This window comes from Cornus florida, unplaced genomic scaffold (genome assembly GCF_030987335.1).
Source record: "Cornus florida cultivar Cherokee Brave unplaced genomic scaffold, ASM3098733v1 CherokeeBrave_3.0.0_Hap2_Chr04, whole genome shotgun sequence".
NCBI classification, from domain to species: Eukaryota; Viridiplantae; Streptophyta; class Magnoliopsida; order Cornales; family Cornaceae; genus Cornus; species Cornus florida.
The window spans coordinates 106859054-106875082 of record NW_026775574.1 but is presented as its reverse complement, the minus strand read 5'-3'; the positions used below and the strand labels follow the sequence as shown (position 1 = coordinate 106875082).

At 36.9% G+C, this 16029-nt stretch overlaps 1 protein-coding gene across 5 annotated transcripts in view; it reads right to left on the bottom strand.

Moving 5' to 3' along the window:
• LOC132304555 (dynamin-related protein 3A-like) overlaps positions 1–15733 on the bottom strand; it is a 45181-nt gene extending 29448 nt beyond the window's left edge. For 4 of the 5 annotated variants that reach the window (XM_059802298.1, XM_059802301.1, XM_059802302.1 and 1 more), the window contains exons 1-8: positions 15095–15732; positions 13982–14264; positions 13496–13524; positions 13265–13366; positions 10632–10700; positions 10470–10529; positions 7498–7611; positions 1647–1695 (exon numbers count right to left, since the gene is read on the bottom strand). In XM_059802298.1, coding sequence (XP_059658281.1) covers positions 1647–1695; positions 7498–7611; positions 10470–10529; positions 10632–10700; positions 13265–13366; positions 13496–13524; positions 13982–14264; positions 15095–15526 — 1138 coding nt within the window. In that variant the 5' untranslated portion in view covers positions 15527–15732. Of the gene's footprint in view, positions 1–1646; positions 1696–7497; positions 7612–10469; positions 10530–10631; positions 10701–13264; positions 13367–13495; positions 13525–13981; positions 14265–15094 lie in introns of all 5 variants that reach the window. The other variant, XM_059802304.1, reaches the window with a different exon arrangement.
• Between the last annotated feature and the right edge of the window lie 296 nt (positions 15734–16029).

Sequence of the window (16029 nt, the reverse complement as noted above, 5' to 3'; positions counted from 1 at the left end):
TTCCTCTCTCGCACGCTTCAATTTAGCTTTTTATATTTTTAAAAAAATTTTGTTGCATTCTTATTTGTGTATATGCAGGTATATGTATGTGTTTGTGGCCATTGTGACTTCGAATTTTGGAATTTTCAGAATCAAAATCCAGATCCTGATTTCAAATTTTGGAATTGTGGGTTTGAATATTGGGAATCAAAATCAATTCTGGGATTGTGTTCAGCCCTAATGTGAATCTTTGAATTTTGGTTGTTAAGACACGGCCTGTTCGTGTGTCTTGTTCGACGTGGTTATTCCGATTACTAGGAGGGAAAGAAAGAGAGTAACTGTTCTGTTTTGGGTCTATTCTCTTCTTTGATTGTGAATACACAGGGTCCACCATTAACATTGCATTTGATGGTTTTCAAGCAATCCTCCACTGATGCAGACCCCAATGGACTCTTGAATGATTGGACTCTTAATTCTTGGATCATGGAGCTAAAAAAACGGGTGAAATAAATTTTTATATTTTAAAATTAATATATAATATTTTTAGTACAAGTGTCAGTTTTTTATTGGGCCAAGTCAGTTTTTATGTATACCATCAACAATAATTTATGCATTGATTAAATAAAGAAAGGTTATAATAGTAAAAGTACATTTTCTGTTAAAATACAAACGTCTGTTAACTTTGACAGGGAGTGTGAGCAATTTTTGCACTAGTTTAATCTACGAGCAATAAAAGAAAACCTGAGGGGGTGTCAGAGCATTTCACCCTTCAAATATATACCAAATTACTAATGTTATATATTTCCATACATAGAAGAAGTTATGATTACTCATTGATCAACCACATTCCCTACTGATTATGAAATTAAATTTGTATTCCTCCGCCAAGTAATGACCTCTAGAATATGTAAAAATAATGAAAATATTTTATACATGCAAATAATATATACATAATAGCATACAAGTGTACAGCTCTAAGACGCTACCAGTCTAACCAAATTTTAAATTTTGCTGCTTTCTCGCTCCTGCTCTGTGTACCCTTCATCTCTCACCCAATTTCACAAACATCGTAAGTTTCAAGTTGTCTAAATGTTAACTCTAAAGGAGAGAAGAAAAAAAAAAATCATGTGTTAATCTATATAATTAATTGGCTTCCTAAGGGCGGTCGATCCCTAAAATGAGAGATTTCTTATATTTTTTTAGATATATAAACTTTTTTTTCCTTAGTTTGAGATATATAAACTTGAATAAATAAATAAAAAGTATATAGCACCTATATCCAAATTGAGCAGAAGTCTAGAAGATTTTATTCAAGGATGATATAACAGGAAGAGAACGTGAAGCCAAAGCAAGGTGAAAGAAGATCAGTGGAATGTTTATAGCTCCTCTCAATCAAGCAAGCATATTGCTTCATCGAAACAGAAAGATATCCACAGTCAAATCTACTCAAAGATTGCAACCAACCAAATGATAGAACAGCTTTGTTCTTTTTGATAAGCTAAACCAATTAGAAGACAATATTTAACAACAATTTCCCAAAAAAATGCCTTAATGGACTGGAAGTCGAACAAATAAACAATTGAGATGCAAAGATAAGGTATCTACTGTGATAAATTGAAAATTCATTCACAAATAAAAAAATGATTGCATGTAACAAACAGTCTCACCTTCACAGTATATTGTCAGAATGTTCAACAGAACCGCTCCTTGTTCCGCCTAATTAATGGCATGCATGTCAGTAAATGAAGGCATAAAAAATCATAATCTAACAACTTTTTTTTTTCTTTTTTCTTTTTTTCTTTTTCGTATTTGTTTTGTTAAGCATGCATGCGCAGAACAAGCAGTAACCATCTGAAAGGAGAAGAAAATGTTATTTCAAGTCTAGATGTCATTCAATTGGATATCTTAAGGAGTGAATTTTTCAGAACAAAATAACAATATACCCAAATTTCTTAAACCCAGTCCATTTGTGCTTAGATGCATAATTATAGGCAGACTATATATATATCCACTGTAGCATGTTCAATCAGCATCAAATCTATTTTACAGTAATGATATCTGTTAGAATGTATATTCTTTATAGTGTTAGGTCATTATGTAATTACCCATAGTAGTTAGGGTTATTGTGTAATTATGTAATTAGGGTCTCTAACCCTTTTCTTATATAAGCCTTATTTAGAGGGCTGAAGAGATGATATACAGTACATACATTTTCTCTCAATCTCTCTCTCTTTCTCTCCCTATCTCTCATGAATCTGAACATGGTATCAGAGCGGTATAAATTCATGGGTGTGGGAAACAATAAGTGTGTTGCCCTTGTATGAGAGCGACTGGAATCGTGAGTATATCGTCGGTGTCTTTGTCGGAAGTTCGTGTCACCGGTAGGTTGAGAACATCATCCTTAGTCACCGTCAAATCTGAAGCCCGTCGTCGTCATCGTCAGATCTGTAGCCTCCTTCGTCGCCGTCAGATCTGAAGTCCCTTGGCCGCTTGTGTTGTTGCCGCGTCGATCGTCAGCAAGCTCGCCGACATCCACCGTCGTTGTTGGCAGAGGTGAAGCTTCATCGATTCGCCTTTTTTTTCTTGGTCGGAAGTTGCGGAGGTTGTGTGGTGTCGCCGCTGTGTGCTTGCCTAAGTCTGTTAGTGGGTTGTGAAGGAGAACAACCCTGTTTGGTGGCGCAGCTACACTATTCCAATCCTGGTTTACTAAAACCGGGATAGCAGAGACTTGTTTTGATCCAATCCAGTTACCCAGATCCGATCTAGCTACCCAGGTCCGATCTGGTTTCAGATCCGACCCGGTTCCGGCTCTGACCCAGATCCGACACGGTTCAAGCTCCGACCCAGATCCGACCCGGTTCCGATTCTGCATTTTTCCCAGGTTCTTTTTTTTTAAAATCTTCTCCATGGCTTCCAATTCCGATCTCCTATCTCCTGCATCCTTTAATCCTCCCATGACTTCAGCCAAGCTTAATGGAAAAAATTACATTTTATGGGCCAAGTCAGTGGCCATTTTCCTGAAAGCCAAAGGCTTTGGCGTTCATTTGGTTCAAGATAAACCCAAAAGCAGTGATGCTAATTTTAGTTCATGGGAACAAAGAGATGCTCAGATCATCTCCTTAATGCTGAATTGTATTGAAACTCATATTAGCTCCAACCTGTTATATCTGGACACTGCCGAGGAGATATGGACCCGACTCCAACAGTTATATTCTGGTGCTGGTAATATAACCAGAGTTTATGAGGTGAGTAGACAATTTTTTGATCTCCAGCAAGGGACTCACAGTTTAGAAGAATACCTCTCACGAGCAATGGGACTGTGTGAAGAAATGAATATGTATCAACCCATCATCTCTGATGTGAAAAGCATGCAGCAGCAGCGTGAGGATTTTAATGTTGTTCGGGTTCTCACAGGATTGTCACAAGAGTATGAACCTATTCGTGCACAAATTTTGGGTAGCTCTACACTTCCCTCTCTACCTGATATGTTATCCAGACTCCAGCGTGCCACTTTATCTAGTGGCTCTTCAGGCAGTACTTCCAGTGGTGTCACTGCTCCTTCTAACAGTGAACGTTCTGCCTTAGTTGTGAACCAGGGTGGCTTTCAGTCTTCTCGTAGAGGTGGTGGTGGTGGTCATTTCGGCCGTGGCCGTGGTCGAGGCAAAGGCAGAGACTCCAAAATTTGCACTCATTGCGGTCTTACCAATCACACGGTCAATTACTGTTGGGATCTTCACGGGAAACCGTCATCTTCTTCCTATGCACATCAAGTGACTACTAGTGATGGGGATTCTTCTCTCTCTGCCACATCCACTGCTCCACATGTGGCTGTTGAGACTGCTATGGTCACGATTCCCCGTGATGAGTATACTCAATTTCTGTCTCAACAACGGACTTCCACCTCATCTTTCATAGGGTCCTTGGCTCAATCAGGTAGTGCCCCTGCATGTCTTTTGTCCTCTAGTCAGAGTCCCTGGATTCTTGACTCTGGCGCATCCGATCACATGACTGGTAGTTCTCATCTCCTGTCTGATTTTCAGTCTGTTCCTTCCTCTCAAAGTGTTACTCTTGCTAATGGATCATCAACTAAAGTCTTGGGTTTGGGAACTGTTCTTCTTACCCCTTCTATATCCCTTTCTTCTGTGTAATATGTTCCTCAATTCCCTTTTAATTTGTTGTCCATTAACAAAATTACTAAATCTCTTAACTGTTCTGTAACATTTTATCCCGCATGTTGTCTTTTTCAGGATCTCAAGACGAAGAAGAGGATTGGTATGGGACATGAAGTAGGTGGCTTGTATTACTTCGATCTTGCACCATCTCCCACAGCTCTTCAATCATCTTTGTCTTCTTTCCAGTGGCACTGTCGTCTCGGCCATCCCTCGCTATCAGTTCTGCAGCGTCAAGTTCCCGGTCTTAGTCATGTTAAGTCTCTGTCTTGTGAAACATGTCAGCTTAGTAAGCATTGTCGTGTATCTTTTAAGCCAAGAGCTAATAATCGTGTGGCTAGTCCTTTCCAATTAGTTCATTCAGATGTATGGGGACCAATAAAACATATCTCTATTAATGGATTTCGTTATTTTGTGACTTTTGTGGATGATCATTCTCGGATGACTTGGTTGTTTTTAATGAAAAATCGTTTTGAGTTGTTTTCTATTTTTCAAATATTTCGCAAAGAAATCAAAACTCAATTTAGGTGTTCCATTAAAGTTTTACGTTCTGACAATGCCAAAGAATATTTCTCGGACCCTTTTGCGACGTATTTTCATGCCAAAGGCATCATTCATCAATCCTCTTGTACTTATACTCCGCAACAAAACGGAGTAGCTGAGCATAAAAATCACCATCTTCTGGAAGTCTGTCGTGCCCTTTTATTTTATATGCATGTTCCCAAACGTTTTGGAGTGATGCTGTTCTTACGGCATGTCATCTTATTAATAGGATGCCCTCATCAGTGCTACACGGTAAATCTCCTCACTCTGTTCTATTTCCCGACTCCGTATCGTTTAATCTGACTCCGCGGGTCTTTGGCTGTGTGTGTTTTGTCGATAACCTTGGACCTGGTCTTGATAAACTCGACCCTCGTGCAACTAAATGTGTTTTTCTTGGGCATTCACGCACTCAGAAGGGCTATCGGTGTTACAGTCCTCATTTCCAACGCTATTTCACTAGTGCTGATGTAACATTTTCTGAGTCTATCCCATATTTTTCTGATTCTACTAGTCCTCTCGATATTACTTCTGAGCCACCTCTGCCATCGGTTCCCTCTCAGTTTCCTGTTTCCGCACCTCCTCGGTCTGCTGTTCCTTTGCAAGTTTATACTCGACGACCTCGACCGCCTACTTCGCTCCCTCCATCTCCTTCAGAGTCTTCGGATCCGACGCCTTTACCTGATGATTTGCCTATTGCCCTTCGTAAAGGTATTCGGTCGTGTGTTACTGCTCATCCCATTTCTAACTTTGTCTCCTATCGTCACATTTCATCCTCTTTATCTTGTTTTTTATCCAAAGTATCTGCTACTTTTGTTCCAAAGACATTGCAGGATGCTCTCTCTGATTTGGGTTGGCGGCAAGCCATGGTAGATGAAATGGATGCCCTTCATCGTAATGGAACATGGGAACTTGTTCCCTTACCTTCGGGCTCCAAACCGGTTGGTTGTAAGTGGGTCTACACAGTTAAATACCTTCAAGATGGGTCTATTGAGCGGTTGAAGGCTCGTCTAGTGGCAAAGGGGTACACTCAAACTTATGGTGTTGACTATGATGAGACTTTTTCTCCTGTTGCTAAGATTTCTTCTATTCGGATTCTTATTTCCATTGCTGCCAATTGTAACTGGCCGTTGTTCCAATTGGATGTCAAAAATGCCTTTTTACATGGTGACTTGGTTGAAGAAGTTTATATGGAGCAACCACCTGGGTTTGTTGCTCAGGGGGAGTCTCGTCACACTGTTTGTCGCCTTAAAAAGGCCCTGTATGGATTGAAACAATCTCCGCGGGCTTGGTTTGGGAAATTCTCTGAGGCGGCATTAGAATTTGGTCTTAATAGATGCCAGACCGATCATTCGGTATTTCACCTGCGCACTAAAGCTGGCTTCATCTTTCTTGTGGTGTATGTAGATGATATTGTGATCACAGGTGATGATTCTGCAGGCATTGCTAAGTTGAAGTTGTTTCTGCAAAATCGGTTCCACACTAAAGACTTGGGTAAACTTAGATACTTCTTGGGTATTGAAGTTGCTAGATCCAAGGAAGGTATAAGTTTATCTCAACGAAAATATGTGTTGGATTTGCTAGAAGAAACGGGTATGTTAGGTGATCGTCCGGTTGATGCTCCTATGGATTCAAATACAAAACTTGTGTCTGATGAGGGTGATCTATTTAATGACCCAGGCAGATTTCGTCGCCTTGTTGGGAAATTAATTTACCTCACTATCACTCGACCTGATATTCCATATGCAGTTAGTGTTGCAAGTCAGTTTATGGGAGCTCCTAGAATGCCACATTGGATTGTTGTTCTTCGGATTATCCGATATCTCAAGCGAGCTCCAGGTTTTGGGTTACTATACCATTCAAATGGTCATCTCAGGGTGGAAGGTTTTACAGATGCTGACTGGGCTGGTTCTCCTTCAAATAGGAGATCTACTATAGGCTACTGTACATTTGTAAGAGGAAATCTCGTTACATGGAAGAGTAAAAAGCAAACGGTGGTAGCTCGATCTAGTGCTGAAGCTGAGTACAGGGCAATGGCACATACCACTAGTGAGTTGACATGGACACAAAATCTTCTAAAAGAACTTGAGTTGACCGTTGAAACTCCTACTTCATTGTTCTGTGATAACCAAGCAGCAGTTCACATAGCATCGAATCCTGTATTTCATAAGAGAATATTGAGGTTGATTGTCATTTTACTCGGGAAAAAATATTAAGTGGTAGCATCTCTACTCCATTTGTGAAGTCTGAAGATCAACTAGCTGATATGTTTACCAAAGCACTGGGTCATAATCGGTTAAAGACTATCTATTCCAAGCTGGGATTATTTGATATATATTCTCCAGCTTGAGGGGGAGTGTTAGAATGTATATTCTTTATAGTGTTGGGTCATTATGTAATTACCCATAGTAGTTAGGGTTATTGTGTAATTATGTAATTAGGGTCTCTAACCCTTTTCTTATATAAGCCTTATTTAGAGGGCTGAAGAGATGATATACATTACATACATTTTCTCTCAATCTCTCTCTCTTTCTCTCCCTATCTCTCATGAATCTGAACAATATCAAAATATTTCCTTCATATACTGAGATTCTTTTAATGTCCCAAGAAGTAACAGAACATATAGTGCAAGCAGATGCAAGTCACGGGTACTTCTTTCTATTTTTTAAGCTGACGAGTGCTGGGAATTGGGAAGCAATGTCCTTACCAATCAACAACAATTTTTCCCTGACGTTCTATGCCATGTTATCAGTGCCAGATAATACTGAAAATTTTCTAGTAACTTATGTAGCTCATATTGCTGACTTACTTTTGATTCCACAACCTCTCCATATGTACGCAGCTCCTTTACAACAGCAAACAAATGAGAATTTAACTCATCCTTTAAACCAGGGAGAAGCGCTCTAATATGCTGCTCCAAAATCTGAAACAGAAAGTAAATGTCTAATACACAGAAACAGAACGTAAAACGGATTGAGCATTAGTGCATTATAATTTCCTTCTCTTTACACACAAACAGAACATCTTTTCTTTCTTTCTCCCTCTAATCTTTTTACAACTTCATGATATCATCCACATACTGAGATCATTATAAAATGATTTTGTTCTTTTTTATGGTAAATAATAATGGTTTTCACTAATAAATATTAAAATGCCCAAGATGTAAAATAAATAAATAGATAAGACAAAGAAAATAAGAGAGAAAAAAGAAAAAATAATCAGTGAAAAACCTAAAAGGCATAATTAAATCAAGGATGTGGAATCATAGACAGGAGCATCAGAAAATGCATACGAAAACTACGCTGCACAACAATCAAATTAGTTGCACGATAGTTCTATCACCATTTTGCTTCCTTTTTTTTCAGTCTTTTATCATAAATGGTCATAAGAGTCCTAGTCTTTTATTAAGTGATTAGGTCATTTAATAGTCGTGTCTTTTTTAGTTAACCTATCGTGTTATAATCTGAGTCATGAGAGTCGGAAGTCATAAGTTCTCCGTCAAGGCAATCTCTATTTTATTCAGTACAGAGACATTTGAAAATCTTAACAAACCCCATTAGTCATTATATATTTTCCTTCCTTTCTTAAATTGTATTTTCTGTAAACATCCTTTACGTGTGAGAGATGAAGAGACAGCAAGAGAACTGAGTCAATAATATTGAAAAATCTTTTACTTGCAAAATTCAACAAATTTTTCTGTGTATTTCCCCACAAGAAATTTGCTTTCTTCTCCTCAGGAGATCAACATGTGAACATTCAGATATAGCAATTTATTGTTTGTTTGATTAAATGTAAATACATTCCATTGGATTACAAACTCCTTCCATGATTAAGAAAATTCAACAACTTAAGGGGAAAATGAATATACTAGGATAATTGCGTGATCAAAATCTAAGTTCTGCCAATCACTGGGACATTAGCCCAACTGGTATAACCTCTCCTCCCTCAAAAGGGAGGTGAGGGGTTTGAGCCCCATAGTGAGCATTTGTGGGTTGGTGTGTTGGGGGGGGGGGGGGGGGGAAACTTTTAAGTAAACTGCAGTTAAGACAAACAGTTGTCCGCACTGCAACTCCCCAAAAAGTAAACACTCGTGGAAAACCGGATTAATGGCAGTGTGAGTTGCAGCTTGATTATCACAGAGAATTTTCATAGGATACAACTCCAATATGCATGTTTGTAAATTTACTATCCTGACATATAAATTTATCCATATCATATAGTGTTACACAACACACGAGAAAATTGATATAACATAATGAGACTATAAAAATTTCCATCATAAAACGACATAAGAACCCTGCACTTCTGCACATTAATTAGGTCAAACGAGATGAATTATTTCTTAATGTGTTGGTGGACTCAAACAACTCCTATTCACCCATCCCCCTTCTAGGTCTAGATCACGGGCCTTGCGTTATTCTCTATCAGAGCCTCAAGTTCCAGTCCTACAACTTTCAATTAGCTTTTTTTTCCCATATTAATTGCACATAAAATGGAAGACAAAGCTGAAATATACATCAAATACGTGAACAAATTTTATATATTACTATTCTCGTGTAGGATTCTCTTTTTGCTGTAACATTGAAAGGAGTTGCTGCATGCTCGGCTTGCTTAAACTGTAAACCATGAGTGTGATATTAATTTTCCATAGAGAAAATTTTAAACAAGTTTACATTGTGGGCAACAACTTTCCAGACAGCCAACAAGGTGGGTAAAACACACATAGCTCATTTTAAGAAGTGCCCATGCTACTAAAATGGTCAAACCCGGACATCCTCCCGTAACCATTATCTACAATAATATTTCATTTTATACTCCAGAATGCTAAAATTACATTGAAAATATCCCTAATCCTACTTAAAAGGCTTTTTCATTTCAACTCATTTATTAGTTCTTCCAACTTCAGGCATATCCTGTACCTAGTTTTGTCAATTAAAACATAGGCCACAGAATCAAATAACGCAGAGATCAGCATAGACCCTTTGCTGTAGCCATAATATGACCACGATGTCAGCAGGTAGGCATTCCACATCGAAAACAAAATAAAATACACTGAATAGTGAAATAGAAAAAAGATCCATACTTCCTTTGTACTTATGAAAAAGGAAAAAGGTCTATACTTCCTTTGCGATAATTTCATAACAAATGGAGAACAATGAAGTCTCAAAAAATTTCTACTAAGGTAGCAAATTCAATTGAGAAATGTCGAACGGAACAAGAATGTAGACAAGTCTGGACATTGGAAATTAAAAGTTGAATATTTTCTAAGGATAAACTAGCACCATGTTAAAGGCAGATAGATACCATCCGAATAATTCTATGTTTAAGTGGTTTTCAGTTCTCAACAAGCATGGGGAGCAAGTCATTGCTTAACATTGAATTCGTTTTCGTTTTTCAAAAGAAAAAACATATTATATTTAAAGACATTGTGACTGAAATGGTGATTTTTAGTTATTAGTTGGGAAAGCAATCATGATTTCACTTTTCTTAAAATTGCAACACTCTTTTGCATATAAATAGTTGCATTGGAAGCAAAAACTTGTTACATAATTCCTCACAGACAAAAAGAGTTGCATATATGAATTTCACTAGCCAAAATAATAGTAACTTTGTTCTTTTTTATATTTCAATTTAAAGAAATAAAAATAAAAAATTGTTGGTTTCAGACACAACAAAGACTAATTAAACAAAAAAAAAGGTATTTAATAAAGCATTCATGACAAGTAATAATGACACTTACATGCTCAATGCATAGAGGGGGTTAAAACGTAGTAAACCAACCTGATTCAATTTCTTTGCTAACTGGGGGATGCCGCACTGATCAGAGAGACCGTTATATATCTTCAGCATGCATGAAATTTAATAATGTCAGATGTTTCATAACCAATGCAAGACTGTGTAAGGATTCCAGCCAGAATAATAATCTGAAAAAGTGAAAAGTACATGACGGTCACGGAAGAACTGTTCCTCATACGCAAGTGCTTCGGCAATCTTACGGTTCTTATTAATGTCCTGTTACAGATTGAAAAAACTATTTCAACTAATATCCACTACAAAGACGATACATCAAAGATTATTCATGATTATGGTTACGATAAAAATTCTATAGAACAAACATTTAATTTCCAACTTATACATTTTCTAATTACAGACACACATCTAGGAATATTTATTGAAAACCATGATAAAAAAAACTTTACAGGCTTAAAACGAGGTATTATATGGGGAAACTTATATAAAAATAATAATTAAAAAAAACATAGAGAAAATATATTCTATGATAAATAAAAATATTTATAAAAATATGAAGAGAAGTAATGACGATTATGAAGTCCTTTCTTTGAACAATGAAAAATCTCTTCACACATGAGGCTAAAAGGGAAATTGGCTGCTCTCGGTGATATTTCCATCCACTACAATCCAATTGGAAACAGATTTCCACATCAGCAATACTTCAAGAATAATCCACCACATGACTGGTTCCATTTAGAAGATTAATTCCTAAAAAAAAAACTCAAATTGATGAATTCAGCCTTACGATTTAAATCAATCACTTCAGATGGTGGAAAACCCTTTTGAAGAAAAGTCTGCAATCGGGTATCAAAATCTTTTTCAATTGAATCTATTTTTGTGAAAACTTCATCCTGTAATTAACCTGCCAATTTGTGTGTCCCAATCCTAAAGTGAGGTTAATAGAGCATGCCAAAGATCCACTGGCTCTTAGACAATTTCCAGTAAAGATGACATATAATGAGCAAAGGCAAAGTTGTGGACTGGATCAAACCCTTGTACATAATGGCTTGTTCCCTGCATTTGTCATTTTTCATCCCCAAATGGCCACAACTTCACATTTTACAATATTTCCTCCTTACTATCTCTGCCCCTTGATCTTCCTCTTTCACTAGAATTACCCTCAATTTGGACCACGTCATTTTTCTCAACGGGTGCATTTAGTAGGCTTCTTTGTATATGCCTAAACCAACTTAATCAATTGCCTCTCATGTTATCTCCAATTAGTGCTCCTTCAACCATTGCACAAGCGTATTCAGTTCTAACACAATCCCTTCCATTACACAGATGTACTCATTTCCAATACAATCCTTTCTTCATTTCCCACACATCAATCTCAATATTCATATTCCGTCTCACTTTATGCATATGTTGTTTCTTAGCTGCCCAACAACATTCTATCCCATAAAGAAAAGCTGGTCTAATAGCAATTTTATGGAACTTCCCTTTCAATCTCAATGGGATACACCGATCACACAATACACTAGATGCACTCTTCCATTTAATCCATCTTGCCTTTATTTTGTAACATCATCTCCAAATTTTCCTTCATTATATATTATTGAGCCTAAGTCACAGAAATGATCACTTTTTTGTACCTCTTGATCCTCAATCTTCACTACCTCCCTATTTCTACTTCTAGATTTACTAAAGTTACACTCTATATATTTTAAACCTTTTTAATCCTAGTTTTTCCATCCAAAACTTCAATTCAGCACTTATTCCTTCTCTAGTTTCATCAATCGAGCAATGTTCAAAACAATCCTGGATGTGTCTGGTCAGTTCATCCATAACTAGGGCAAAAAGATATGGGCATAATGGTGACCCTTGATGTAAGCCTACAGTTGTTGAAAATTCACTTCTTTCTACCACAATTATTCTAAATATAGTCAAATATCCGTCATACATGTCCTTTAGCCTAAATCCCATCATAGGCTTCATATTAGATCCTTTAATAATCTTTTTCTTTTCTAAAACCCTCCATATTAGATCTCTAGGTACTCCATCATGGCATCATAGGATTTCTTTAAATCAATAAAAACTATAAGAAGATCTTTCTTCTTCTCTATATATCTTTCTACTAGTCTCCTCAATAAGTAAATAGCCCCAGTAGTATATCTCACTAGCATGAAACCAAATAAATTTTCTAAAATTCAATTTTTGTTCTTACTTCTTAGTCGTTGTTAATCACTTTCCCCCAAAGTTTTCAAGTATGACTCATCAATTTAATGCAACAATAATTAGTACAACTTTGTATGTCCCCTTTATTTTTATATTGTGGTATTAACATACTTTTGCGCCACTCATCAAGCCGTTGAAATGTATGTGATTGATCCAGGTTCCTTTAAAAAGTCGAAAAACATTTGAGAGACACAAAATATTTGAGATTTCTTTCTATAATAAACAAATGGAAAAAAAAAAAAAAAAATCGATCTATTTAACAAAGTATTATCTTAAAGAAAAGACATTTTCGATACTTGAAAGTTGAAAGTATGTATCTACATTATCAATTGGAGAAAGTTAAAAATAGTGAACCGCGGTTAATTGAATAAGATAAGCCAGAAGGCAGTTACATCAAGATTGTTCAATGCTACTTATAAATATATCTCCACTAAACTAAACAAAATAGCAGAAAACTTCAGAAAAAAAAAAAATCCATAAAATAGCAAATCACATCCTCTCATGTCTTTCAGTTACATTCTTATAGCGTCAAAAGTAAACAGATATACGGGAGAGCTTGTAAATACTACAGATGAATAATGCAAATAAACATTTAAACAAGTTACCTCCTGACTGCGATTCACGACGCCAACATAACCCAGGCGAAGAGGAATGACTTTTCCAAGCAGAAATTTACGGGCATTTGTACCCCTATCCATTATATCTAGCTACATCCAGAGTACAATTACCACAATAATACAGTTACGCATATAATCAGGATGACAACCTATGACCACAAAAAAGAGTCGAAAGATGGAGAAAAATAAAGCTTCTTGATTCAAATATGCAACACAAACCTTTGTAATTATGCCAATTGTCCGTGAACCTGTAAAACAAGTTTTAAGACAATGCATCAGTGCGGCATATGAAGATCATTAGCACACTATAATGTTAGTGTGTGTTGGCGAGATCAGCTTAAGTTTATACGTTTAATCGCACCCACTAGTAACTGTTCTTTTTGCAATTTGGCTTTTGACAACACAATTTTTGGATTGAATATCCTTCTCATCTTTGTCATGCATGCCAAAAATCAATTTTATCTGAGGTTGAAATCTGCCTCACAAGCGTCACTCTTTAGATTAGAGATCTGTGCTAATACTTTATGTCAAAGAAATAATTCATGGATTGGATATATCCAACTGGCTTGATATTTGGCATGCATTATAAACAAGATAAAGATATATCATCCAGTGGCCAGATTGACAAGATGTAAATTAAGAAAGATAGATGAGCCCATTGCAAGTGATGTTATTAAAACAAGTGAAATGAATTAAGAGACCTACCAGCTGGATCAGCCTCTCTAGCCATCTGTAGTGCATCAGAGGTTGCCAGATCAGAATTTGCAGGACTAACTGCCAATATGATACATGATTCTTGCTTGATGTAGTCCATAATCATTTTCCTAGTCCTTGCTTCTATATCGCTAGGTTGATCTCCCACAGGAACCTTAGTGATGCCAGGTAGATCAACAAGAGTTATATCAAGGACATTTGGAGAAGAAATCTTTAAGCGAATTTGTTTATCTGAAACTCCTTTGTTAAACCCTGCTTCTCTTTCAGTTTCAGCCTGTACCAACAATATATAAAAACAAGTTGAGGAATATTTTCCTTTATGGAAAATAATGTTCATATTTAAGAAATGGTTTATTACTTTAGTCACTCAATATCTGTTCCATTAACTGATTAATTCAAGAAGACGTAGCAAAGGAAACATTCAGTACTGCTTAGACCTTGTTAGCTTTTGTAATAGAAAAGTCATAACACGCAAAGAAAAAGTTAACAGAAATATATCAGGGATTCAGGGTCTAAACAAGGTGATCAATTCATTCCTCCTGGAATTATGAAAAGGAATTCTAGAAACCAAATATTCAACAAGGACTCTCCAAGACATTGAAATGTATTGCAAGTATCAACAAGAAAGCGGAAGGGTTACACATTTAGTTGTTTGGCTATGAGCAAGGAAAATAATGAAATTGTCCATTCATTAACCATCTTCATTGTTATAACTGAATGCTACTGCCTACCATAGAATTTCTATGCTGCCAAACAGCCATTCCCTTGAGGAATCTAATTTATTATTTATTCTATGCTCACGAAAAGAGAGGTTACTCTTCAAATAAGAAGCTTCCCTCATTCAGAAGGGTACGTAGAATGTACTGCAAACGAATCAATAAATGGCACCCTGACCCTGGTGATCTAAGAACTGGAGGCTTTTGCAGGGGCAGCTAATCACATTTTGAAGGCTTATTTGAGAAATTTGTTTTTCCTAGATTCACGAGATTGACTAATTCATAGGGTGTGAGGTAGGTGAAGTGTGAATAGATAGTGAAGGGTACAACAAACTCAAACCAAAAAAGTTATAGAATCGGTTGGAGGTTGGAGAAGTAAGTAAAGTACCTGAATCTCTTGTCGAATCTTGGAGAAGTCATAGAATCGCTTCCCGGGCAAGTGGCGAAACTCACCCCATTCACTGCCATCATCGGAAGAGGAAGAGGAAGAGGACGGCCTATTCTCCAACTGCAAAACCAAGGGCCTACGTGTACATATATCGCAGCCGCGAGGAAGGAAGTCGCGGCCGACGAGGGATTCCAACACACTAGACTTCCCACTGCTTTGGCTGCCCACAACGGCCACCTGAGGTAGCTTCTTAATCTTTGAATAGAGTTCGACTCCCAACGGAGCAAAGATGTCTTGGAGTTTGTTGACGATCGGAATCACTGAGGAGCCGATTGAAGTAGTACCAGTACTACTGTTGTGGTTTTCATTTAGAGAGAGGGAGGGAGAGAAGCGAGCGTCCTCATCATCGATTGAGATCACCTGTTTTCCCATTCTTCAACTGATTTCGATTTTCACCTTTCACTCTTTCAACCACAGAGAGTAAAACCGTTATAAAACCCTGGAATGGAATTGGATATATATATATAGGAGGAGGATGAGGAACTTTATTAATTAGGCGACAAGACAGGCAGCGAAGAAGTTTCTATCGTGTATGATTATTCGTTTTCTCTGACATGCGTACCATGGAAGCGTATAGAGTGAGGGAACAGCAGTGTGTGATTCGTTTAAATATGAATTATGAAAGTCATAATTAATGTGTCTTTTTTAGAACTTTAAAACATAAAATTTGAAGACCAAATTATTTTATCTTTCTTTTCTCAGGTGCGTATATATATATATATATATATATACACACAGTCACAAACATATATATAATCTTTATTTTTTTCTTTATAATTGTTTTTCTTTTTCCTTTTTTTCCTTTTACTCTGTAAATTCATATTCGTGAATGATTTAGAAAGAAAAAGAAAAAATAAAACCCTTATATGAAAAGT